The 23,778-nt window shown below is 47.0% G+C and overlaps 4 protein-coding genes across 4 annotated transcripts; 3 read left to right on the top strand and 1 right to left on the bottom strand.

Moving 5' to 3' along the window:
* Window positions 1-1,953: 1,953 nt before the first annotated feature.
* LOC9659746 (U11/U12 small nuclear ribonucleoprotein 59 kDa protein) lies at window positions 1,954-10,490 on the top strand. Its single transcript, XM_024674201.1, has 8 exons — window positions 1,954-2,052; window positions 2,133-2,216; window positions 2,280-2,339; window positions 2,397-2,469; window positions 2,533-2,699; window positions 2,842-2,882; window positions 9,568-10,044; window positions 10,097-10,490. Exons 1-7 carry the CDS (start codon window positions 1,954-1,956, stop codon window positions 9,653-9,655), a joined length of 612 nt encoding a protein of 203 aa, XP_024529969.1. The 3' UTR covers window positions 9,656-10,044; window positions 10,097-10,490.
* A 5,277-nt stretch (window positions 10,491-15,767) lies between these two features.
* Window positions 15,768-18,211, top strand: LOC9659745 (translocase of chloroplast 120, chloroplastic). The gene has a single exon (XM_002969532.2). The coding sequence runs from the start codon at window positions 15,879-15,881 to the stop codon at window positions 18,105-18,107; it is 2,229 nt and encodes a 742-aa protein (XP_002969578.2). The 5' UTR covers window positions 15,768-15,878; the 3' UTR covers window positions 18,108-18,211.
* LOC9660631 (vacuolar protein sorting-associated protein 27) lies at window positions 18,166-19,679 on the bottom strand. Its single transcript, XM_024674268.1, has 10 exons — window positions 19,571-19,679; window positions 19,447-19,503; window positions 19,309-19,379; window positions 19,028-19,241; window positions 18,859-18,974; window positions 18,732-18,807; window positions 18,605-18,664; window positions 18,501-18,551; window positions 18,368-18,446; window positions 18,166-18,313 (listed from the first exon to the last, which is right to left on the bottom strand). The coding sequence occupies exons 1-10, from the start codon at window positions 19,652-19,654 to the stop codon at window positions 18,243-18,245; spliced, it is 879 nt and encodes a 292-aa protein (XP_024530036.1). The 5' UTR covers window positions 19,655-19,679; the 3' UTR covers window positions 18,166-18,242.
* Window positions 19,680-19,795: 116 nt separating this feature from the next.
* LOC9659744 (rop guanine nucleotide exchange factor 3) lies at window positions 19,796-22,486 on the top strand. Its single transcript, XM_002969531.2, has 7 exons — window positions 19,796-20,408; window positions 20,500-20,616; window positions 20,688-20,842; window positions 20,930-21,004; window positions 21,105-21,398; window positions 21,507-21,875; window positions 21,935-22,486. The coding sequence occupies exons 1-7, from the start codon at window positions 19,808-19,810 to the stop codon at window positions 22,412-22,414; spliced, it is 2,091 nt and encodes a 696-aa protein (XP_002969577.2). The 5' UTR covers window positions 19,796-19,807; the 3' UTR covers window positions 22,415-22,486.
* The last annotated feature ends 1,292 nt before the right edge of the window (window positions 22,487-23,778 follow it).

Below are 23,778 nucleotides of genomic sequence, written 5' to 3'. Positions count from 1 at the left end.
TTCTTGACCACGCCATACTTTTAACTTCGTGATATCTGCATTGACAGAACCCATCACCTTGTTAAGAAGAACATGTAAAACACCTATTTTTCTTTTGTTTTTTTTCTTTCAGTGCTTTAACTAATTTTTTTCATCTTACAAGCTTTCTGTATAACTCTTGAATACTTCAATGACCAACTCTACGATGTCACGGCCAATTTATTCTTAACAAGGACTTACAGGGTACTGCAAGGCGGATACTTGAAACTGACATGTTTCACGACATTCAAATACTGAAAGTGTCCATGGATTAAGTCCCTTGACTGCCAGCTGCAGCATCTGTAGTCACACGTTTGTGGAAGATCAAATTTTTCTCATGTGTTTTAGTCCACATGAGCTGCATGGAGGACACTAACTCGAAGTCAAACTGGTGCCCGGTTTGCATGGTAGGCATGGATCCAAATTGCAACAATGGGAGCTTTCCTCAAGATCGTAAAGGGAAATGCCACGAACGAAGCACGGGAACCAATGTGGAAACAGGGAGTCTAGTGATTTCTTTTCTCTCGACTGACTGTGATGGTCTCTTGCTGCACAGTTAGAATTGCTGAAAAGTCTCCAGAAGGGAGAAGCTCTGCATGAGCTACAGCTCTCGCCTCCGATCAAGTACAAGCACAGGCCTTCCAGGCCGCAATCTGGCTATATCAACACCAACATCAGCGGCAACTCCAGCAGAAGACCAGGACTTCGGAGTGTTGCCTCATCCTCCTCATCCTTTCGGCGCTGGTGATGATGCCTACTTTGATCCATTCCATTCAACAGTTGTTATGTTTTGTCTGGGCATGAAAGGTGATGCTGTAGAAGAGCCACTAGATTTGTGTGCAAAATCGAGGTGGAGCGATTTAGTGGCGCTCTACACCCCCACAGGCTCGGTAAGCATTCCACTCCCATTCTCTTTCTGCTACAATCAATTCCTCTCGTTCTTGCAAGTGATTCCTCTTGTCCCTCTGTTGCGCGCGATTCCTCTCGTTCTTGCCCTCGTGATCTCCCTCTGTTCAATCCATGCCGCTGCCGTGACCAAGCCCTCACTAGATTGGTACTTAATTCTCTCATGCGATGCTACTGAATCCTGTCGATTGCTCCCTCCATGAATTGGAGCAATTTCAAGTCCTGCCTGAGCACTTCTCCGGGGTGAATCTTCCTCAACCAGGAGCCAACGTGATTTTAATGGACGTGGTGTTGAATGCTAAGTAGCATTCAACAAGCTGCCGAGCAGTCAGCATGCTAAGTCTTGAGCCAGACTTGAAAGTGCTTTTTAAGAAGCAAATATCTGGAAGAGGTCCCCCGTATTCGTCGTGCGTGGCTCTCTTGGTCTTCTACGGCAGGAACAAGGATCGAATGATACTCGGCTTGACTCACGATGGGGGATTACTTTGCAGACGATTCCAGTTACTCATACTTTCTTGGGAAGTAAGCCTCTTTTTTTTTTCCTGTTAGAATAACGACCTTTAACTACCAAACGAAATCTCTGGCTTGGAAGAGATTTGAGATTTTCATACCTCACTTTGCTTCTAGGCAGGTGAATCGGCGCACTATGTTGTGCCCATGAAATTCCATTCGATGCGAATGCAATCCCTTAGACCACGACCGTTGAGAGCAAACGGCTGAGATCGCTCCACGTGGAACAGGAGTTTAGGGTTTATGGATTCAACCTCGAGCTGCTCAAGGCCGTGTAAGTGATCTTGAGAGCCCGGCGCCGATCGATCACATGCAAGGCGAGCCGAGGATGAGGGCGTTCCAGGGCAGGGAGAGGCGCGCGCTAGCAATGCCCTCCATGCGAGGAAGCACTACATCGATGGGATTCGGGGTCCGGAAGAGATTGATGGGGGAAAATTTAGCAGCTCGGCATTTGCGGCGGGAGATCGATCGGCATGATCGAGGGGCTTCGCCTGCCGCTGCAAGGCGTCGTGGATGGAAATGCGGCATCACTGCTGTGGCAAAATTTCGGGAAAGGAGGATCAAATTGGAGAGTCGTCGCAAGATCAGAGGCAGCACGAGGCCGAGAAGAGGAGAATGGTAAGTTCTTAGATTCTTTCTCTTTTTCTCTTTTGTTCTATAGCTTTATGCTTCGTTGCTTACAATTCTTCGTTGTTTAGGCGGACAAACTTTTCGAGGAAGCCGATCGTCAAGCGGAGGAATGGAGAACTCGTGAGATTGCAAGAGACATTGTTAAGAAGAAGGTATGATAGATTCTTTCTTCCTTCCTTTCTTGTTTGACAGCAGGTTTGCTCAGATGGAAAAAGATAAACGATGTTGCTCAAAAGAAAACCGTTAAGGAGGCGAGGTTGCGATTGGAGAAAGAGGTGCAGCCTATGTCTGTTTATGTACTCGCTTACACTTTTTCCCGTCTTCCTTTGCAGATGGAAATGGTGCTAGTTGTTGAAAAACTCCAGGAGTTGCGTTCACTTCGCATCCAGAAACTTAAGACGCCAGGTTGGGACCATTTCGTTCATCTATGGTTTCTTCTTTTTGACATTCTTGCTTTTGTTTTCACAGGCCATCTATTCCCAGAGGATGATGATGCATTCACGGAGAGCGTCCGTGCCGCAGTTGAAGCAGAAGAGCGACAGGCTGGCGGAGCTACTGCTGAAGCCTTTCCTGCAAATGCCGAAGAGCAAACAACAAGGAACCCTTCCACGGACGATGAAAATACCATCAAAGAAGCAACTCCACAGCCTAGTAACACGAAAAGAAGTGAGGAACTGGATCAACGATTGCCTCCCGACCTCTACCGCTACTACTATGGTAGCAGAATCGACATGGGAACGCGAGGTTTGAGTACGCCTGGGATTTCGTACTTATCAGGTTCGAAGAGGCTGGGACACATATATTGCACCGGGTGGGAGGTACTTTGAAATCTTCTTCTTTGAGTTTTTGATGCAGTGTGGTGTTTGTTTGGTCATTCCTTGCAGTCGAACTCCTGGTCACTGGGTTCATCCTGTAGCTCCTTCAAGCGAGGCTTGGGCATCTTTCTTGATAAACAGAGAGAACGTGCTCTAACTTAGAGCTGGAATTTTCACCATCCCCGATTTTTATATCAACGCCAGAAATGGTGTCTGTACAAAAGGATGAATTCCGGGTAAGCATCCTTTGATTTTACATGGATCTCGACATCCAGCCAGGAACCGCCAGTGACAACTTGATTCCCAGGCCCTGAAGAATAATCGCGTACAAAACATGGAGGAGGAAAACAAGCGATGCGCAGTTCACGATAAGCTAGAGGTCAGCTTTCGATCTAAAACTGGGAGAAACTTTACCCAGCATAGATGGTCGGCATTGTAAGCGAGGAATGTACGAGAGCGAAGCATGGGTGTTTATGGTGATCTGCAAGAGAAGAGGAACATTCAGAAGAGAATCTCTTTGTACCAAGCTGAAGATATTTTTCTTGACCAGCCAAGAGCACAGAAACACAAAGCCAATCGCTCCAACAGCACGGACCTGCAACTCTAGACAGCGAGAACATCGAGCCAAAAGCAAAGAGTTTCGTGCATACCAGTGTACAAGCAAGGATCGAGACGCCCCAGTTGATTCTCCATCTGAGCAGCAGTGTGTTAGAAAATGGAAATCTAGCGAGCGAGCGAGCGACTCAACAAAGCACCCATGGCAACGCCGAGAAATCCGTGCATCAACTAGACGAAGAATTCCAAAAGTTCTGTGAGATATCCAAATCTGTGCGAGGAAATACCTACGACGTAAGAAAGAGTCCAGCAATGACGTGAAGAAGCAATGCTGTGATCGCCTAGAGAACAAATGTTTTTCGAATACAGCAAAGATGAAAACATTCATTGTTTTGCGACCAGTGGCCGCGCCCCGGAGATGACAATAGGAAGCAGAAAGAAGCATCCAAAGTAAGACTGTGGAGTAAGAATTGAGAAGAGAGAAGCTTACCTCGAATCGAAATAAGTTGCTAAGGAAATAGGCCAAACCCGCGCTGGATGCAAGCATGGCGTGCTCGACCCTTCTTCTCCCTGCCTCGAAAGAGACGAAATCCACAGATTGCTGCACCGAAAAGGCTCCAGTAGCCTCTTTCCCTTGCAAGCCGAGTCTTCCTCCCTGTGAAAGAAGTAGTGTCCCTTCGCACAGTATTCATCGGCCAAGGAATGCGTCGAAGCCCAGTGGTGACGCTCGCGAGAATGGCGATCCACCAAGGCACACATGGAAGAAGAAAATTCTACCAAACTAGCAAAATTGCAAGACAACTTCCAATGGTTTAGTTTACATTTTATTCTTTAAAATTTATTCAAAGCACTTTTTATGTGAATTTAGCAAAAATCACCTGGTGACCAGACTTCAACTGCCGGAGCACCATATCTATACACACCAACCCTGCATCTGGGTCCAAGAGCAACAAATGATGGAGCAATGCATGTAGGAGAAGGCACACAAAAAGAAAAGCTTGACCAAAATGATGTTCCAAGTGATCCATAGATTACCAGGTTCCCATCTTCTTGCATGAGCACATAGCAATCGAACCCAAATCCATGAGTTTCAGAGGTCCAAAGTGACTTGCTAGTAGTATATATGTAGATAATCAAGTTGCAAGTGTAATCCATGAACAATACGATTACTCCAATTTGTGTATTCCCTCCTAAATGAATTTGATCCCCAGGACCAAGCCTTGAAAAGGGGTTAATCCTGGTACCACTAACAAGCATGGCCGAGAAAGGGTTGCAAGATTGAAGATTAATCCTGCTTGAATCATTAGTGCCAATGTGTGGTCTTACATAATTGCGAATCATGTAAGAGACTCCAAACACCCCAATATCAGTAACAATTATCACAAAGCCAAGGGCAGGACGAGAATTAAGAATTTCATCAGCAATTCGGTCCATGGTATCTCCTAGTGTTTCGTGGATTAAATTGTTAGAAACCCTTGTAGTTGGAGTTCCCAATGCTATATAGCATTGTAGAGTGAGGTCACGTGCACTAAAAAAGTAGAATGCAAGATTAAACAATTGCCTATTAGCTTGGATTTCTGCAGAAAAGGTAGACCCTTCCTGTGTTGTGCTTGTAGATGTATATAGAGGTATTCCAGCTATCATAACCAATGAAAGGTGGTGTCCAACTTCTCCTGCTTGATCCATATCAAGCACACCCAAACCTTCACGAAAGTGGAAATACTGATATATGGTGGAGTGAGATGGGGAAAGAGAACATATACCCCAAAAAAATATAATTATAATTTGTTGCTTCATTTACCTTTAAGAAGATTCATTTACCTAACTCACAAATTAAAACAAGTTTCCATCGGCAAAATCCAAAAGAATTCTTAGTGTCTGGACAAGTGTATCTCATTAGTTGTGTTGCTTGCAATTTTTAAATCCTTACTAATTTAATATTTTATTTTGATGTATTACTTAACGTACTAAATAACATAACGTATAAAAAAATATTCCCGAGAACCGGGACTCCATTCTTTGAGCTATGGAACATGTTGATGGTTGAGATCAAATTTGACAAACTCCTCTTTGCAGCTCTCCACCACATTTGCTAAATGCTTCAAGTTCTCGACATTAGTGCCATTGAATCCCAGTACTTGGTGCGCCAAAGCCCATATAAGTTTTCAGCGGGAGAGCAAACTTTAACAACTGTTGACAATGTCCTCGTATCCAATGTTCACGTCTGCCACTAGCACCTGCAAAAGAAAATAAAAGATTGATCAATCAACATAACGAAAACAAAAAGAAAAAAAAAAGATTATACTGCACACAGAAGCATGGAAAAAACAGATAAATGAGAATAGTTACCTCGGAACGATAGTGATCTCCACTAACACAACACCCGCCGTTGTCCCGATAGAGAACAACTTTGCTATGAGTTTCCTGGTCATTCTAATCCATCTAGACTTTTCTCTGGCTCATGATCTTAGGATCGTTTTTCCATGGACTGGCGCAGGCTTACAGCGAGTTTGGAGAACTCTCACAGGTCTTGTGTCGGTTCGTGGTAAAGGATGATGGATCGTTGAAGCTCCAAATGGCTTACAGGTTCGTCCGTGATTTTTAGAGATTTTCACTAGCTTGATTCATTCATTCTAGAGTTTCTAGGTGCGAACTCTTACGTTGTCCGGGTGCCGACATACGACTCTTCGCCCTCGGAAGTTAGAACTCTCCATGTCTCAAGAGGAGAGGAAGACCCGTTTCTGGCAGCTTTGCAAGAGTTTCACAGATCAAAAGGTTTTTGGAAGATGATCAGGCAAGTTTCCGGACTAACGCCACGACCAAGTGGCCGAAATTTTAGATTCTTTCCAAAGCGGAAAGAGACATGGCTGCTCGAGAGCATTTTCCTGAGCGAGAGCCAGAAGTTCCGGAACCTCGTGACATAGCTCATCAACTTCCGTGCAGGTCGTCGAGAACAAGAAGCTCTTGTCAACTGAACTTCCAAGTTGGCAACGTCTACCTCGGCGTCGTGAAGCAGCTTGCAGGTATTACTGCATGTTAACTTCCAGAAATGCCGTCTTAGAAGATCCAATCTCCACAAAAATCCCGTTGACGATAAAGCTCAGGGGAACGAGGAGGATAGTTTGAGAAACAGCAAAGTGAAGAAACTGTGGACGATCCAAACGGGGAGGAGATGGAACAGATCGATGGAAGACAAGCGTAAAGCCGGCTACTGTCCTGCGGAAGATAGGTGCCTGGAGGGAAGTCAACGAGTTAAGAAGGAGGCTCTTCGGAAGAAAGGACCACCTGTGACTTTGGCGGGACGATACTGGGTAAGTGTCTCGAAGTATTAGAGAAAGAATGTGTGAAGTTAAGAGATGTAGTGCAGGTACTGGTTCCTCAAGCTTCGACCACTGGAGTTACTCGCAAGATCAACAGGCTGGAAAGAAGTCGGCTCAAGTAGCTTGCCAGAGAGCTGCATTTGGTATTACCGTGAGGACTGAGGCTGTTGGCCGCAGTCGTGAAGAGCTCAAGAAGGAATTGGCACGCCTCATGGAGACGTGTGGAGACAGCGGAGGTTGCTGGTGGTGGTGGTTGAAAAGACCCGGTCCCTGTGTTGCAAAGGGCCATGGGGCAGGTACTCAGGTGATCTCTTCAACAATAAGGTTTTTCATAGTATGCTGTCTTCGTTCTTTGAACCAGTATATACAGGTTGAAACGTTTGTCGTGGATTCGTCTCAAACATACCAAAAGGTGAAGACTTTTGGACGTAATCAAGGAACTTATATTTCTGTGTGTTCTTAAAAGTAAATCTCGCTGCTCCTCGACAGGTAAAAACTCTCTGTGCAGATTGCGACAGAGGCTACGGGGCATTGGTGGGATTATAGTTGTTGACAAGGAGGATCCAAGTAAGCTTCTAGAATCCAAACTTTGTCAGCGAGCCGGGATATTGTGGGATATCTGCAGGTCATGAAAGTGCCATTGAGCGGGACCGATCTAAAGTTGTTATCTTGGAAATTTCAGAGTTCGGACTCATGGAAATGACGAGAGCACGGGTATCTCATCTTGTTGTTTATCAGTTTTCTTCGTGACAGTTGACTTGATATGGAGCTTTCAGGACCGGCTGAGTGTCACCTCGAGGGTCACTGATTCATGCGGGTGCTGCGGCGGCACTGGACGCATCGAGTCAGTAGAAATGACGCTCTCGAAGATCGAGAGAAGATCCTGGTAACATCTCTAGAGCACTTTAAAACTGATCAAACGCTAGCTTCTTCCTTCTCAGGCCAACCGGAAGGCCGTCAATAGTGCTTTGGAGACCCGTGGGAGGAGGCGCATGCTCTGCGCTCAATGTTCTTCGCTCTCCTTTTATCTTTTTGATACTTCCTCATCGTTCTTCTCAGATTTCCTGGGAGGAGAATCCAAGTGAGAAACGAACTCGACGCAAGGAACAATTCCAGTTTTATGTATGGCATGTCGCAAGAAAAGCAGATATTTTTCTTGTTTTGATTCCAACAACTGAAAGAAACACACAACATCGCTAGACCTCGATGTTGTATACGCGGCGAGCCAGGAGCTTGGCCATGGACGATGTTTCACACTCCTTGTTGTGCTCGAGGAAGCGTTCCTTGAACTCCTCGTCGTCAGTGGGCACCGCAGCCAGGCTTGCTGCAATCTCTTCCAGTGACATCCCGCGGTTGTCCAGGAAGCCCCGCCGCAATCTCGACATCCTCGCCATGTAGCAGCCGCGGCTCTCTGGCTCAAAATTCATTGGCGTCACGTAGCGTACTGTGTACCTCGCCGGGTCGGCGAGCTTGCCCAAGTATTTGCTCACTTCACCCTGCATCTCGAGGACGTAGAAGGTGGAGGGAGGCTGGCCCTGCAGCTGCCGCTCGGCTCGAGCGGACCCCTCACGAATCGCCTTGTCTATAAACCCATGCATGAACAACAAAGAACATCGAGAGTGCTGAAGGCTCACTCACATGACCCGCTATCCGGAAGGGGTTCGACAGAAAGCTCTGAATAGCTGAGCCACAGCCGCGCGTCCAACACGGCAATATAGATGTTCTCTAAGTGTGTAAGGTAAGGGCACACAGTAATAAGAGGAGCAAGCCTTCCGCCACGGTCACTCAGATCTAGCAGGAGCTGCTCCAGCTCCGCTGCACTTACAGTCCCTGTTGTTTCATTGCTTCTTGTAAATATTTTGATCTGGCTACAAGGGAAACTTACATCGCTCGAGCGACATCCGTTCTGTGTTGCCGCGGGGGATTTCATCAAGCAAGAAATCTAGCTTTGATGACCACCACCCCTCCGTAGCCTTTGGGTGTTGATCTTTATACCGTGCATATGGGTTCCTTTCCTCCAGGCCCTACAGCAGCAAATTAAACTCTACAGCGAGAGAAAGACACAGTGTGTACCTTGGGGTACTCCTCCAGGTTGAAACTGGGTACGTATTTCTCCATGTACCACGCCTGGACTGTCTCGAACAGAGCTCCACCCTCCACAGACTGGAAGCAACTGTACCTGAAGGAGGAGATGACCCTCCGCAACTCGAGCGTCGCATCCACGGCTTCTCTCAAGCCCGGCGGCGCGGCCCTACGCTTGAAGAGGCGATCCACTTCCTCCTGCTCCTCCATATGGCCAACCCTAAAAGGTGTTCAGCCGAGAGAGAATGTTTTAACGGTCCCCAGAGGAGTATAAGATGACTTAACATATCATATGAGGACCACAAATCCTCAAAAATACCCACGCAACTTGACAGCAAGAGGCAAGTACAGGAGGAGGTGAGCAAGAAAACTGTTACATAGGCTTTACAGGAAAAGGATTGAACATTGTTGGAGAGTTTGATTTAATATCCGGATCACTTTAATAACAGTATACAGAAATCATTTTAATTAGATTCCATAATATAAACCCTATTTGTTAACGAACATAAACTTCATATCTTACGAGGTGAAAGTAACTTAAACATACTTCCGAATATGCTAGAATAATTATAAAAGTAGATCCATTTAACATTCTTCATAAAAATATCTACCTTATCCAAGACGTGCGAGGCAATGCGAGGAACCAATGTTTTAGGGTTCTAGCGGGTCTCTCCCACCGGATCCAATGGAGGCCGCGGACAGGGCACTGGTAGCGCCATTGTCCGCCCCAGCCGAACTCCTGGTCACTGGGTTCAGCCTGTAGCTCCTTCGAGCGAGGCTTGGGCATCGTTCTTGATAAACAGAGAGAACGTGCTCTAACTTAAAGCTGGAATTTTCACCATCCCCGATTTTTATATCAACGCCAGAAATGGTGTCTGTACAAAAGGATGAATTCCGGGTAAGCATCCTTTGATTTTACATGGATCTCGACATCCAGCCAGGAACCGCCAGTGACGACTTGATTCCCAGGCCCTGAACTATCATCGCGTACAAAACATGGAGGAGGAAAACAAGCGATGCGCAGTTCACGATAAGCTAGAGGCGCTCTAAAACTGGGAGAAACTTTACCAAGGACGTGAACACAGCATAGATGGTCGGCATTGTAAGCGAGGTAAGCGAGATATTGATCCCCACTGCGGCCACCATGTACGAGAGCGAAGCATGGGTGTCTATGGTGATCTGCAAAAGAAGAGGAACATTTGGTCAAGGTAAGCCAAATGAATTTCTTTGTACCAAGTTGAGGGTGTTATCCTTGACCAGCCAAGAGCACAGAAACACAAAGCCAATCGCTCCAACAGCACGGACCTGCAACTCCAGACAGTGAGAACATCGAGCCAAAAGCAAAGAGTTTCGTGCATACCAGTGTACAAGCAAGGATCAAGACGCTCCAGTTGATTCTCCATCTGAGCAGCAACGTGTTAGAAAATGGAAATCTAGCAAGCGAGCGAGCGACTCCACAAAGCACCCATGGCAACGCCGAGAAATCCGTGCATCAACTAGACGAAGAATTCCAAAAGTTCTGTGAGATATCCAAATCTGTGTACGACGTAAGAAAGAGTCCAGCAATGACGTGAAGAAGCAAGGCTGTGATCGCCTAGAGAACAAATGTAATTCGAATACAGCAAAGATGAAAACATTCATTGTTTTGCGACCAGTGGCCACGCCCCGAAGATGACAATAGGAAGCAGAAAGAAGCATCCAAAGTAAGACTGTGGAGTAAGAATTGAGAAGAGAGAAGCTTACCTCGAATCGAAATAAGTTGCTAAGGAAATAGGCCAAACCCGCGCTGGATGCAAGCATGGCGCGCTCGACCCTTCTTCTCCCTGCCTCGAAAGAGATGAAATCCACAGATTGCTGCACCGAAAAGGCTCCAGTAGCCTCTTTCCCTTGCAAGCCGAGTCTTCCTCCCTGTGAAAGAAGTAGTGTCCCTTCAAACAGTATTCATCGGCCAAGGAATGCGTCGAAGCCCAGTGGTGACGCTCGCGAGAATGGCGATCCATAACGCATGCATGGAAGAGGAAAATTCTACCAAACTAGCAAAATTGCAAGACATCAAGCACTTCCAATGGTTTAGTTCACATTTTATTCTTTAAAATTTATTCAAAGCACTTTTTATGTGAATTTAGCAAAAATCACCTGGTGACCAGACTTCAACTGCTGGAGCACCATATCTATACAGACCAACCCTGCATCTGGGTCCAAGAGCAACAAATGATGGAGCAATGCATGCAGGAGAAGGCACACAAAAAGAAAAGCTTGACCAAAATGATGTTCCAAGAGATCCATAAACTACCAGGTTTCCATCTTCTTGCATGAGCACCCAGCAATCGAACCCCAATCCATGAGTTTCAGAGGTCCAAAGTGACTTGCTAGTAGTATATATGTAGATAATCAAGTTGCAAGTATAATCCATGAACAATACAATTACTCCAATTTGTGTATGCCCTCCTAAATGAATTTGATCCCCAGGACCAAGTCTTGAAAAGGGGTTAATCCTCGTACCACTAATAAGCATGGCCGAGAAAGGGTTGCAAGATTGAAGATTGATCCTGCTTGGAATTTCATTAGTGCCAATGTTTGGTCTTACATAATTGCGGATCAGGTAAGAGACTCCAAACACCCCAATATCAGTAACAATTACCACAAAGCCAAGGGCAGGACGAAAATTAAGAATTTCATCAGCAATTCGGTCCATGGTATCTCCAAGTGTTAAGTGGATTAAATTGTTAGAAACCCTTGTAGTTGGAGGTGCCAATGCTATATAGCATTGTAGAGTGAGGTCGCGTGCACTAAAAAAGTAGAATGCAAGATTTAACAATTGCATATTAACTCGGATTTCTGCAGAAAAGGTAGACCCTTCCTGTGTTGTGCTTGTATATGGAGGTATTCCAGTTATCATAATCAATGAAAGGCGATATCCAATTTCTCTTGCTTGATCCAAATCAAGCACACCCAAACCCTCACGAAAGTGGAAATACTGATATATGGTGGAGTGAGATGGGGAAAGAAAACATATACCCCAAAAAAATAGAATTATAATTCCCTGTTGCTTCATTTACCTTTGAGGAGATTCATTTACCTAACTCACAAATTAAAACGAGTTTCCATCAGCAAAATCCAAAAGAATTCTTAGTGTCTGGACGAGTGTATCTCATTAGTTGTGTTGCTTGCAATTTTTAAATCCTTACTAATCTAATATTTTATTTTGTTGTATTACTTAACGTACTAAATAACGTATTATTTAACGTATAAAATATAAATCCCGAGAACCGGGAATCCATATGGAACCTGTTGATGGTTGAGATCAAATTTTACAAATTCCTCTTTTCAGCTTTCCACCATATTTGCTAAATGCTTCAAGTTCTCGACATTCGTGTCATTGAATCCCAGTACTTGGTGTGCCAAAGCCCACATAAGTTTTCAGCGGGAGAGCAAACTTTAACAACTGTTGACAATGTCCTCGTATCCAATGTTCACGTCTGCCACTAGCACCTGCAAAAGAAAATAAAAGATTGATCAATCAACATAACGAAAACAAAAAGAAAAAAAAAAGGATTGCTCATAGTCACAGAAGCATGGAAAAAACAGATAAATGAGAATAGTTGAAGATATAGTGATCTCCACTAACACAACACCGGCCGTTGTCCCGATAGAGAACAACTTTGCTCTGAGTTTCCTCGTCATTCTAATCCATCTAGGATCGTTTTTCCATGGACTGGCGCAGGCTTACAGAGAGTTTGGAGAACTCTCACAGGTCCTGTGCCGGTTCGTGGGAAAAGATGATGGATCGTTGAAGCTCCAAATGGCTTACAGGTTCGTCCGTGATTTTTAGAGATTTTCACTAGCTTGATTCATTCATTCTAGAGTTTCTAGGTGCGAACTCTTACGTTGTCCGGGTGCCGACACATGACACTTCGCCCTCGGAAGTTAGAACTCTCCTCGAGAGGAGAAGAAGACCCGTTTCTGGCGGCTTTGCAAGAGTTTCACGGATCAAAAGGTTTTTGGAAGATGATCAGGCAAGTTTCTGGACTGACGCCACGACCAAGTCCCCGAAATTTTAGATTCTTTCCAAAGCGGAAAGAGACATGGCTGCTCGAGAACATTATCCTGAGCGAGAGCCAGAAGTTCCGGAACCTCGCAACATAGCTCATCAACTTCCGTGCACCATGCAACCAATCGAGGTCGTCGAGAACAAGAAGCTCCTGTCAACTAAACTTCCAAGTTGGCTTGGCGTCGTCAAGCAGCTTGCAGGCTACTGTCCTGCAGAAGATAGGTGCCTGGAGGGAAGTCAACGAGTTAAGGAGGAGGCTCTTCGGCAGAAAGGACCACAGCTGACTGCAACTGTGACTTTGGCGGGACGATACTGGGTAAGTGTCTCGAAGTATTGAAGTTAAGAGATGTAGTGCAAGTATTGCTTCCTCAAGCTTCGACCATTGGAGTTACTCGCAAGATCAACAGGCTGGAAAGAAGTCGGCTCAAGCAACTTGCCAGAGAGCTGCATTTGGTCTTACCGTGAGGACTGAGGCTGTTGGCCGCAGTCGTGAAGAGCTCAAGAAGGATTTGGCACGCCTCATGGAGACGTGTGGAGACAGCGGAGGTTGCTGGTGGTGGTGGTTGAAAAGACCCAGTCCCTGTGTTATTGCAAAGGGCCATGGGGCAGGTACTCAGGTGATCTCTTCAACAATAAGGTTTTTCATAGTATGCTGTCTTCGTTTTTTGAGCGAGTATATACAGGTTGAAACGCTTGTCGGGATTCGTCTCAAACATACCAAAAGGTGAAGACTTTTGGACGTAATCAGGGAACTTATATTTCTGTGTGTTCTTAGAAGTAAATCTCGCTGCTCCTCGACAGGTAAAAACTCTCTGTGCAGATTGCGACAGAGGCTACGGGGCATTGGTGGGATTATAGTTGTTGACACGGAGGGTCCAAGTAAGCTTCTAGAATCCAAACTTTGTCAGCGAGCTGAGATATTGTGGTATATCTGCAGGTCATGAAAGTGCAAGGCCATTGAGCGGGACCGATCTAAAGTTGTTATCTTGGAAATTTCAGAGTTCGGACTCATGGAAATGACGAGAGCACGGGTATCTCTAGTTGACTTGATATGGAGCTTTCAGGACCGGCTGAGTGTCACTGATTCTTGCGGGTGCTGCGGCGGCACTGGACGCATCGAGTCAGTAGAAATGACGCTCTCGAAGATCGAGAGAAGATCCTGGTAACACCTCTAGAGAACTTTAAAACTGATCAAACGCTAGCTTCTTCCTTCTCAGGCCAACCGGAAGGCCGTCACTGGCGCTTTGGAGACCCGTGGGAGGAGGCGCATGAATTTTGTGGTCTGCGCTCAATGTTCTTCGCTCTCCTTTTATCTTTTTGATACTTCCTCATCGTTCTTCTCAGATTTCGCAATTCCAGTTTTATGTACGGATGGGGACGATGCCTTGGCATGTCGCAGGGACCGTTAAAACATTCTCTCTCGGCTGAACACCTTTTAGGGTTGGCCATATGGAGGAGCAGGAGGAAGTGGATCGCCTCTTCAAGCGTAGGGCCGCGCCGCCGGGCTTGAGAGAAGCCGTGGATGCGACGCTCGAGTTGCGGAGGGTCATCTCCTCCTTCAGGTACAGTTGCTTCCAGTCTGTGGAGGGTGGAGCTCTGTTCGAGACAGTCCAGGCGTGGTACATGGAGAAATACGTACCCAGTTTCAACCTGGAGGAGTACCCCAAGGTACACACTGTGTTCTCGCTGTAGAGTTTAATTGGCTGCTGTAGGGCCTGGAGGAAAGGAACCCATATGCACGGTATAAAGATCAACACCAGGGGTGGTGGTCATCAAAGCTGGATTTCTTGCTTGATGAAATCCCCCGCGGCAACACAGAACGGATGTCGCTCGAGCGATGTATGTTTCCCTGGTAGCCAGATCAAAATACTGACAAAAAGCAATGAAACAACAGGGACTGTAAGTGCAGGGGAGCTGGAGCAGCTCCTGCTAGATCTGAGTGACCGTGGCGGAAGGCTTGCTTCTCTTATTACTGTGTGCCCTTACCTTACACACCTGGAGAACGTCTATATTGCCGTGTTAGACGCGCGGCTGTGGCTCAGCTATTCAGAGCTTCCTGTCGAACCCCTTCCGGATAGCGGATCATGTGAGTGCACTCTCGATGTTCTTTGTTGCTCATGCATGGGTTTATAGACAAGGCGATTCGTGAGGGGTCCGCTCGAGCCGAGCGGCAGCTGCAGGGCCAGCCTCCCTCCACCTTCTACGTCCTCGAGATGCAGGGTGAAGTGAGCAAATACTTGGGCAAGCTCGCCGACCCGGCGAGGTACACAGTACGCTACGTGACGCCAATGAATTTTGAGCCAGAGAGCCGCGGCTGCTACATGGCGAGGATGTCGAGATTGCGGCGGGGCTTCCTGGACAACCGCGGGATGTCACTGGAAGAGATTGCAGCAAGCCTGGCTGCGGTGCCCACTGACGACGAGGAGTTCAAGGAACGCTTCCTTGAGCACAACAAGGAGTGTGAAACATCTTCCATGGCCAAGCTCCTGGCTCGCCGCGTATACGACATCGAGGTCTAGTGATGTTGTGTGTTTCTTTCAGTTGTTGGAATCAAATCCACGAGATCCCAGTTGAATTTGTGAGGCTCGGACCAGATGGAAGGATCTTCGTAAGTTTGTGTTGGTCAACAAATAGGGTTTATAACTCTTACAGAATATGCTCGAATGACTATAGAAGTAAATCCATTTCAAAATGGATTTACTTAAACATGTTTTATATAATTATAGCTATGGCAAGTGTTTTTTTGTATGATTGGCTTATTTTCTAGCACAAGTTACTTTTGCATTCCAAAATATTTTTTCATGTTTATTCCAGTTTTTCAACTCTTACAGAATATACTAGAATAATTATAAAAGTAAATCCATTTAACATTCTTCATAAAAATATCTACCTTATCCAAGACGTGGCGAGGAAAGCACCGCGAGATATTTTCCCAGGCAATGCGAGGAACCAATGTTTTAGGGTTCTAGCGGGTCTCTCCCACCGGATCCAATGGAGGCCGCGGACAGGGCACTGGTAGCGCCATTGTCCGCCCCAGCCGCGGCGGCATCGGCAGCAGCGGTCTCCCAGGCGCCCTCCTCCGTCACGTCCAAGCTCGCCGGCATCGTCCGATCCATCACGCAAGGTAACACCGAAGAGAAGACGAGGATCCTGTGCGAGAAGCTCCAGGACATCCGCGTCAAGTTCGTGCGCCTCGTCCACCGCCTGGGCCAATCCGCGGACAATGGCATTGCCGCGCAAGTCCTCTACCGCTTCGCCCTCGCGGAGCAGCTCAAGGGCGGCAAGATGCGCAACAGCACCAGCGGCTACGACAAGGCCTGCGCGGTGGCGATGGAGGAGGAGGCCTCCTCGCGCGACGAGGAGCTGGATTTCTGCTGCACCGTCTTGCTCCTGGGCAAATCCGGGGTGGGCAAGAGCGCCACCGTCAACTCCATCTTCGGCAAGCCCATGGCGAGCACCAGCGCCTTCTCCAGCGGCACCAACAAGGTGGAAGTGATCGATGGAACCATGAAGGGGATCCGGATGAGAGTGATCGACACGCCGGGGCTCTCCGCGAGCATGGCCGACCGGCGCTACAACGAGCGCGTGGTGGCCTCGATCAAGCGCTGCATTCGCAGGAACCCACCCGACATTGTCCTCTACGTGGATCGCTTGGATTCCCAGAGCAAGGACGCGGCGCTCATGCGCTACATTGGCGATCGCTTCGGCCCGGCCATCTGGTTCAACGCGATCATCGTCTTGACGCACGGAGCTTCGTCGCCACCCGATGGACCCGATGGTTTTCCGCTACGGTATGATTCTTACGTTGGCCAGAGAACCCGGATGTTCCAGCAGACTGTCCGATCGGCCGTGGGCGATACCCGGCTGCTCAACCCGGTGACGCTCATCGAGAACCACCCGGCGTGTCGAACCAACCGAGCCGGCGAGAGAGTTCTTCCAAACGGGATGGTGTGGCGGCCCGAGCTCCTGTTGCTGTGCTTCTCGGCCCGGATCCTGGCCGAGGCCAACACGTACCTCAAGCTCCCGGAGAGCATGCCGCTGACGAGGCTGTGCGAGCGGCGGAGTGGCTCGCCAATGCCGGTGCTGCTGGCGTCGATGCTGCAGGCTCGATCCGAGGTCCAGCAGCCGGACGAGGAGGAGTATGGCGAGGTGGATCCGGACGAGGACGAGGATGGAGAGGCCGAGTTTGATCAGCTGCCACCTTTCCGCCGGCTGCTCCAGGACGAACTGGACGCTCTGGACGAGGACAACCGGCAGTCGTACTTCGAGGAGCTCGCGCTGCGGGAGAAGCTGTTCAAGCGGAAGCTGTGGAAGACGCAGTGCCGGAGGTGGCGGGAGATGAAGAACAGGGGCGTGGAGGACGGCGAGGACGAGCAGCAGCAGCACCGCGACATGGCCCCCGGGATCTCCCCCGACTTCGCGCTCCCGACGAGCTTCAGCTCGGACGATCCAAGCCACCGGTACCGCTACGTCGATGATGCGTCCTGGAATGTCCGCCCGGTGCTCGACTCGCGGTGGGATCACGAGAACGGGTTCAACTCCGCCAACTTGGACAGATCTTTCCACCTCGCTAAGAACATCCCAGTGTCAGTCTCGGGACAGATCGTCATGGACAAGAAAGAGTACCACGTAACTTTCGATGGCTCAGCAGCAATCAAGCACGGACCCAACAGAGTTTCTACCGGAGGGCTCGACATCCAGACGGTGGGAAGGGACGTTTGCTACAGCCTGTGGGGAGGGACGACGTTCAAGAACCACGAGTGTAACAAGACGCTGGCGGGAATGGGGGTCACAATGGTCGGAGAGAACGCGGTGGTCGGAGTGAGACTGGAAGACAAGGTGGTGATAGGAAAGCGAGCAAAGATCCTGATGAGCGGGGCTACTTCACTCACCCGGGGTGACAAAGCTTACGGAGCGATCATGGAAGCGACGGTGGTCGGGCCCGACTATCCCGTGGATCGAACAAACTGCACGCTGGGATTGTCAGTCATGAACTGGACAGCAAAGGATATTGCATATGGAATCAACTTACACTCGCAAATCCACTTGGGTGGAACGGCGATGGTGGTGCGCGGCAACGCCAACAATCGAGGAACCGGACAGATATCGATCAAGGTGAATAGCACTGATCGGATCCAGCTAGCTCTGCTTGGACTGCTTCCTGTTATTCGATCGCTCTGGAGGAGCCAAAGCAGATGGTTTCCTCTGGAATTCGCCTAGGCAGTAGAAGAAGCAAAGTTTGTAGATCTAACACCGGCTTTTTCACAAATAAAAGTTGAAAGATGAAATGAGGTAAACAGAGCTACCTTATTATTTCTCTGGCGTACGATTGTTCTCTTTTAAATCAAATGCCTTTCAACTTCTTGCGAGCTTTTCCAGGAGCTTTAGTTGTAAAGTCGTTTGCGCGCAGTCCAAGGGTGTCTCTCCTGCACGATCGGTTTTTAGGCAGCTAGCTAACAGTAAAGATTGTACATTGGTACCCTGCAAGTTTCTGGAATAGGCATCTGCTCCAGAGTCCAAAAGCATGAAGGCTATCTCTGTCAAGTTAAACACGGCTGCCTGAAAAAAAGTCGTTAAGTCAAGAAGAAAATTGAGAAAAACAACGTGCATTACCAAGTGCAGCAGTGACATGCCTTGCTTATCCGTGTATTTGGCATCCACGCCCTTGCAAGTTTTGAAACTATCAAACAAGAAATCAGATTGAAATGGCATCTTACTTTGGAAAGGAGATTCTGTACAGCACCTGCATCCCCGTTCTTAATGGCCTCCCGTATTCCCTTTCAATCACAGTTGAGTGAATAAAACATTCATAAGGAAAAAGTACGTACAATATTATTAAAATACCTCGCCGCTGATATCGTAACTTCGACAGGGGGCATGATCCTCGGCCTTGACGCTTTGTCCACCCGTGAAAAATAAGCTGTGATATAAGTATTGGTTAGTCGCACTTCTCCAGCTTGCCTCAAGTTACCTTGGAGATTGTTTCACAGGCAAAGGTCGAGGTTGATCTTGCCTTGTTGGAAGAGATGTGGTGGCCGTTTTCTTGCTTCTGGAACTACTGGCTGATTGTGAGACTTGAGGCGAGACCTGGTCTTATCGCGATAAGGCAATCGTCAAAAGCATTGTGGAAAAAGACATACCTTTGGTGCTTCTGGTTCTGGAGCGCTGCAGATGCAAAGAGGCATTCCACACTTGCATTCAAACGTGGGAACTGTGGAAGTCGACTCATTGGCGGGAACTGTAGCTGGTACCGTGGCCTCGTTGAGATTGAGACTAGAAAACTCCGGCACCAACGAGTCATTCTCAGACGGCTCCCTTGTAACGACTCCATCACCCTCTTCTAAGGCTGGAACACTGGATTAAAAAGTAGAGAAACGTCAAGCAAACGTACACTTGAAGAAAATCAAAAGAAAATGCTTGCCTCGTGTCGCCTGCTGTGAAGCAATCCTTGCAGACCCTCACTGGCCCGTGCAAGCCAAATTGTGGAAGAGCCTACACTTTTATCGTCATTCACAGAAAAGAACAAACAATGGAGGAAAAGTGGCGATCGAGCTCTTACCATCTGATTCGAAGAGTGCTCGTTGCACAGAGTTCTCCCGCAAGCGCGACAGTGATGCTGTGCACGAAAATGCGATCAATTACGAATTTCTAGCTCGAGAATCAAGGAAATCCAGCAGACTTACCCGGCGCTTGAATGTGCCAAAGCCGCAGCCACAGATAGCGCAGTGCGCAGCCTCCTCGAACGCAGGCGGCGCCACGGGCGCCATCGCCTTCCTCCTTAGAACCCTAAAATAAAATCAAAGACTTTTGCATCGAATAATTACTTATTACTTTCTTACTTTTGCTATTTACTCTACATAGATTTGCGAACTCCCAGCCGTTGGATGTAGGCCCCTTGATGTCTTTCTTTCCGGAATGGAATGCGCCGCCACGTGGTAAACAGTGATAGGTGCCGCCATGGCCGCTCTTTCTCCTCCCTTAACGCTCTGTTCTCCTCGTCTCGTTGGAATCGCTGGGGTGGAATCGCCGGCATTGGAGCTGGTGCATGGATGAATTGGAGGAGCAACAGGGAAGAATTTGATGAGATTGATGAGATTTCAGGCATGGACAAGGCCAAGGGGCTCTTGATTCGATCCGACAGCGCGATCTTCAGCTACGAGGAGCAGCACAGCATCGACAGGGCGAGCTGCACGACCAGCATCGATGGATTGAGCCGGAGCTCGCATGATCGCTACGACGCCGACCTGGCAGGCAGCCCCATCGATTTGATCTGCGAGCGCCAGATTCTCAGCAACGAGGTCAGCAGCTCCGACGACGATGAGCGCTCGCCGCTAGGCTGGCCGCTCGGCCGCCACCAGCGCAGCCATCTCAAGCTCTCGCCGGTGCCGAATTCTCGCGAGGAGCTCGGATATTTCGGCACCGCCGCGGTCGTGATGCCCTCCTCGCCGAGATCCGCCGAGAGCAGCAACGTCGGATGGAGCGATGGAAGATCTGCCGCGATGGCGAAGAATAAAACGCCAGGTATGTGATCTCGATCGGTTGCTTTCTCTCCCGAGAATCTCTTCTACGTTTTTTCTGATGGTTCTTTCTTCTATTTTTCCTTCTTTCAAAGAGATTGAGATGATGAAAGAACGATTCTCCAAGCTACTTCTTGGAGAGGACATGTCCGGCAGTGGCAAAGGAGTTTGCACGGCTCTGGCAATCTCCAATGCGCTCACCAATCTCGCTGGTACGTGTGTGTTCCTCGTTTCTTTCTTTTATTTTTCCTTGTGTAAGTTTTAATTCTTCTCTCTTCTATAGCTTCGGTGTTTGGCGAGCTTTGGAGATTGGAGCCTTTGTCCCATGAACGTAAGTTACTTTGGCAAAGAGAGATGAATTGGATTCTCTCGGTCTGCGATCACATTGTGGAGTTCGTTCCATCTTTTCACAGCGTCACAGATGGTACCAGTCTAGAGGTGAGTGTGCGTGTGCAGATTTTTGTCGCCATTATGATGGATCATATAAACTAACGCATTGTTGTTTATCTCATTGTTTTCGTAAAGGTCATGATCAGCAGGCCGCGCTCGGACCTTCATATCAATCTACCAGCTCTTCGGAAGCTGGACGCGATGCTACTGGTAAGGTCATCCTCGGCCATACTCATCAAGATCCCAGTTTGTTCGTCACATTGAGTTTCACAAAAATGGTTCAGGTCGCTACTTCTTTTGTCTCTCACAGGAGGCACTCGACAGCTACAAGGAGACTGACTTTTGGTATGTGGACCAAGGAGTGTCGGTAGATATTTCATCCAAGAACCAGCAGCAAAAATCCGTGGCTACAAAGAGGGAGGAGGATAAGTGGTGGCTGCCGGTCCCGAAGATTCCTACGGGTGGTCTCTCGGAGAAGTCCCGTAAGGCGTTACAGAATCAGCGGGATTGCACGAACCAGATCCTCAAGGCAGCCATGGCGATCAACGAGCAGGTCCTTTCGGAGATGCAAGTACCCGACGTTTACTGGGACTCTCTTCCAAAGGTAACTTCTTTCTTTTCTTTCATTTATCATAGTTGGTGGTTTGGTGCCTGGTGTTTTCAACTTTAGCGACTTGACGCAAAAGATTTTATTGCTCCATGTGTGTCGTAGAGCGCGCGAGCGAATCTGGGAGATACAATATACTATGGTCTGAGGCAAGAACACTTTTCTCCAGACGCACTCCTCTCGTCTCTAGACTTGTCCACGGAGCACAGTGCTTTGGAGGTTGCAAACCGCATCCAGTCGGCTTTGCACATCTGGAGAAAAAAGGAGTCGTCCGGCTCTCACAAGGAAGGCAAAAGCAAAAGCAACGGCAGTTCGAGATACTCATGGTTGAAAGTGAGGGACTTGGTGGCCGAGTGTGGAGACAAAAGGCAGTTGTTGATCGAGAGAGCTGACAGCCTTCTTCTATGCCTGAGGCAGAGATTTCCGGGACTGCCACAAACAGTGTTGGACGTCAACAAGATCCAGTACAACAAGGTCTGTTCTTTCTTTTATGGAGCCGATTGTATAAATTACTCCTACTTCGTTTGCAACAGGATGTTGGCCAGGCAATTCTCGAGAGCTACTCGAGAGTTTTGGAGAGTCTGGCATACAGCATTCTCTCTCGGATTGACGACGTGCTGTACATAGCGGACATGACAAAGAGGAACCAAGACAGCAGCGGAAGCCAACTGGGATCAAAAACAAACGCAGCGTTACCAACAGCTCGGAAGATTCACACGATCTCGTTCCAGAATCGAGTGTCGACTAGCACGCCGTTTGCTACTCCGTTTGCATCACCCGGCTCCTCGCCTTCGTCGTCCTTGTCGCCAAATCTACGAAGGCCAGCCGGAGGTTCTCCCCCAAATGCTAGTATGCGAGCGGAACAACAAGGGCCATGCCCGACACTGCTGGGATCGATTTGCAGCGCTCAATCTGCCAGCGTTGTGGAGGAGTCGAAGAAGCCTGTCAAAGATCGGCCATGGTTTGTGGCGGAGTCCAGGAAATCGTTTCATAGTCCTCCTGGAAGAGACTAGGATAATGACTGTTCCACAACATAAGATTATTTTACATGGATAGAACAAAATTAGGTTATGGAAGTTTGAATAGCGGCAAGCTTTTTAAACCTTAATTGTTTTTCCCTTTCTTATGAAAAAGATAAGTTTCTTTTAAACAATGAAGATTCTTCACTAGCAACTAATTATTGCATTCCAGCTGGCAATCGTTTATTGCGTTGCAGTTGATAATCGTTTAATCCCTGACATTAACCTGCAGTCTCTCACCTGCCTGCATGCTTAATTTTTTTTCAACATGGCCAGTGGATCTTAAAACTCTAAATAAAATGTCAACACTTGCTTTAAATTTGTTCTATGAGGGGACTGGTTTAACATTTAGCCAAATTTCATTAAATTGAATGCATTGCAAGTATAACACACAACATATAGTTGGATTTGAAGAGGGCTGTATATTAATATTTGTAAGTATCATCTTTATCAAATTTTACATGGGAGTTGTTAATGTTTCTTGTTTTAATAATTGCACTATAAATTAACTTTTAGTATTCATGATTTCAATAACTAATAAATCAGAACCTTGGCAGTAAATTGGTGAAGTGCTTAATCTATTATTTAATTGTGAGCATAATGTTTTTTCAACGAGAGTATAGCTCATGGAATGCCACAATCAAATTGTTTGGCTATGAGAAAAAATTCAAGAACAAACCATAAGTTGAGATTAGGTAATTTATCAAATATTTTATGGATGGAATTTCTAAATAAATGTGCTTTTATCAAGTATTTTCAAAATGAATGGGAAGAGACAGTTAGCAAATGAATTTTTATCTATATCACCTTTTTGACAGAAAAATACTTTTTCAGGATTTGTGTTCTTCCAAATATATACACTTTGTAAGTTTGTAAGTTGGTACTTCATATTTTAATTTTTTATATTCTACATAGTTAGAAAGTCATTTCAACAATAAAGTTCATTTGAGGATTTTTTTTCTTTCCACAATCTATATATATTTATTCTAAATCTAATTTGATGTTTAATTTATATAAATCACCTTGTTGAATATTTACTGAAAGCTTCTGAGGAAATAATAATTTTCCTTCAGTTGGATCAAGTTGATAATGACAAGGAATCCCATTCTTATCACAATGCTCTCTATAATAATATAAATCTACACTAATAAAGCCATTTATAAAATTGTTTGACCAAAAATTGTAAAAGCAACCCTATTAAAATTCTGACTTGATCTACTTCTAGGTTCTGACGTGAATGTAAATTCAGTGAGAATGATAAAAATTTATGAGCATATTGTTTAAATATTCACACTAATACACATGTTCAGAAGTTAGTAATTAAATTTTATTATTAAATAAAATACCTGATTAATGAT

The sequence above is a fragment of the Selaginella moellendorffii genome, unplaced genomic scaffold (genome assembly GCF_000143415.4).
Source record: "Selaginella moellendorffii unplaced genomic scaffold, v1.0 SELMOscaffold_12, whole genome shotgun sequence".
Classification (NCBI taxonomy): domain Eukaryota; kingdom Viridiplantae; phylum Streptophyta; class Lycopodiopsida; order Selaginellales; family Selaginellaceae; genus Selaginella; species Selaginella moellendorffii.
This window is presented reverse-complemented; position numbering and strand designations above follow the sequence as displayed.

Excerpts from the sequence above, each read along its gene's own strand:
- LOC9659744 (XM_002969531.2), top strand. The coding sequence starts at position 19,808 with ATGCGCCGCCACGTGGTAAACAGTGATAGGTGCCGCCATGGCCGCTCT. Across the intron at positions 20,843-20,929 it reads CAGATGGTACCAGTCTAGAG|GTCATGATCAGCAGGCCGCG; the intron begins GTGAGTGTGCGT and ends GTTTTCGTAAAG. Across the intron at positions 21,876-21,934 it reads ACAAGATCCAGTACAACAAG|GATGTTGGCCAGGCAATTCT; the intron begins GTCTGTTCTTTC and ends CGTTTGCAACAG.
- LOC9659746 (XM_024674201.1), top strand. The coding sequence starts at position 1,954 with ATGCGGCATCACTGCTGTGGCAAAATTTCGGGAAAGGAGGATCAAATT. Across the intron at positions 2,217-2,279 it reads GAGACATTGTTAAGAAGAAG|ATAAACGATGTTGCTCAAAA; the intron begins GTATGATAGATT and ends AGATGGAAAAAG. Across the intron at positions 2,883-9,567 it reads TATATTGCACCGGGTGGGAG|CCGAACTCCTGGTCACTGGG; the intron begins GTACTTTGAAAT and ends TGTCCGCCCCAG.
- LOC9660631 (XM_024674268.1), bottom strand. The coding sequence starts at position 19,654 with ATGGCGCCCGTGGCGCCGCCTGCGTTCGAGGAGGCTGCGCACTGCGCT. Across the intron at positions 19,504-19,570 it reads TTGGCACATTCAAGCGCCGG|CATCACTGTCGCGCTTGCGG; the intron begins GTAAGTCTGCTG and ends TTTCGTGCACAG. Across the intron at positions 19,242-19,308 it reads TTCACAGCAGGCGACACGAG|TGTTCCAGCCTTAGAAGAGG; the intron begins GCAAGCATTTTC and ends TTTTTAATCCAG.
- LOC9659745 (XM_002969532.2), top strand. The coding sequence starts at position 15,879 with ATGGAGGCCGCGGACAGGGCACTGGTAGCGCCATTGTCCGCCCCAGCC.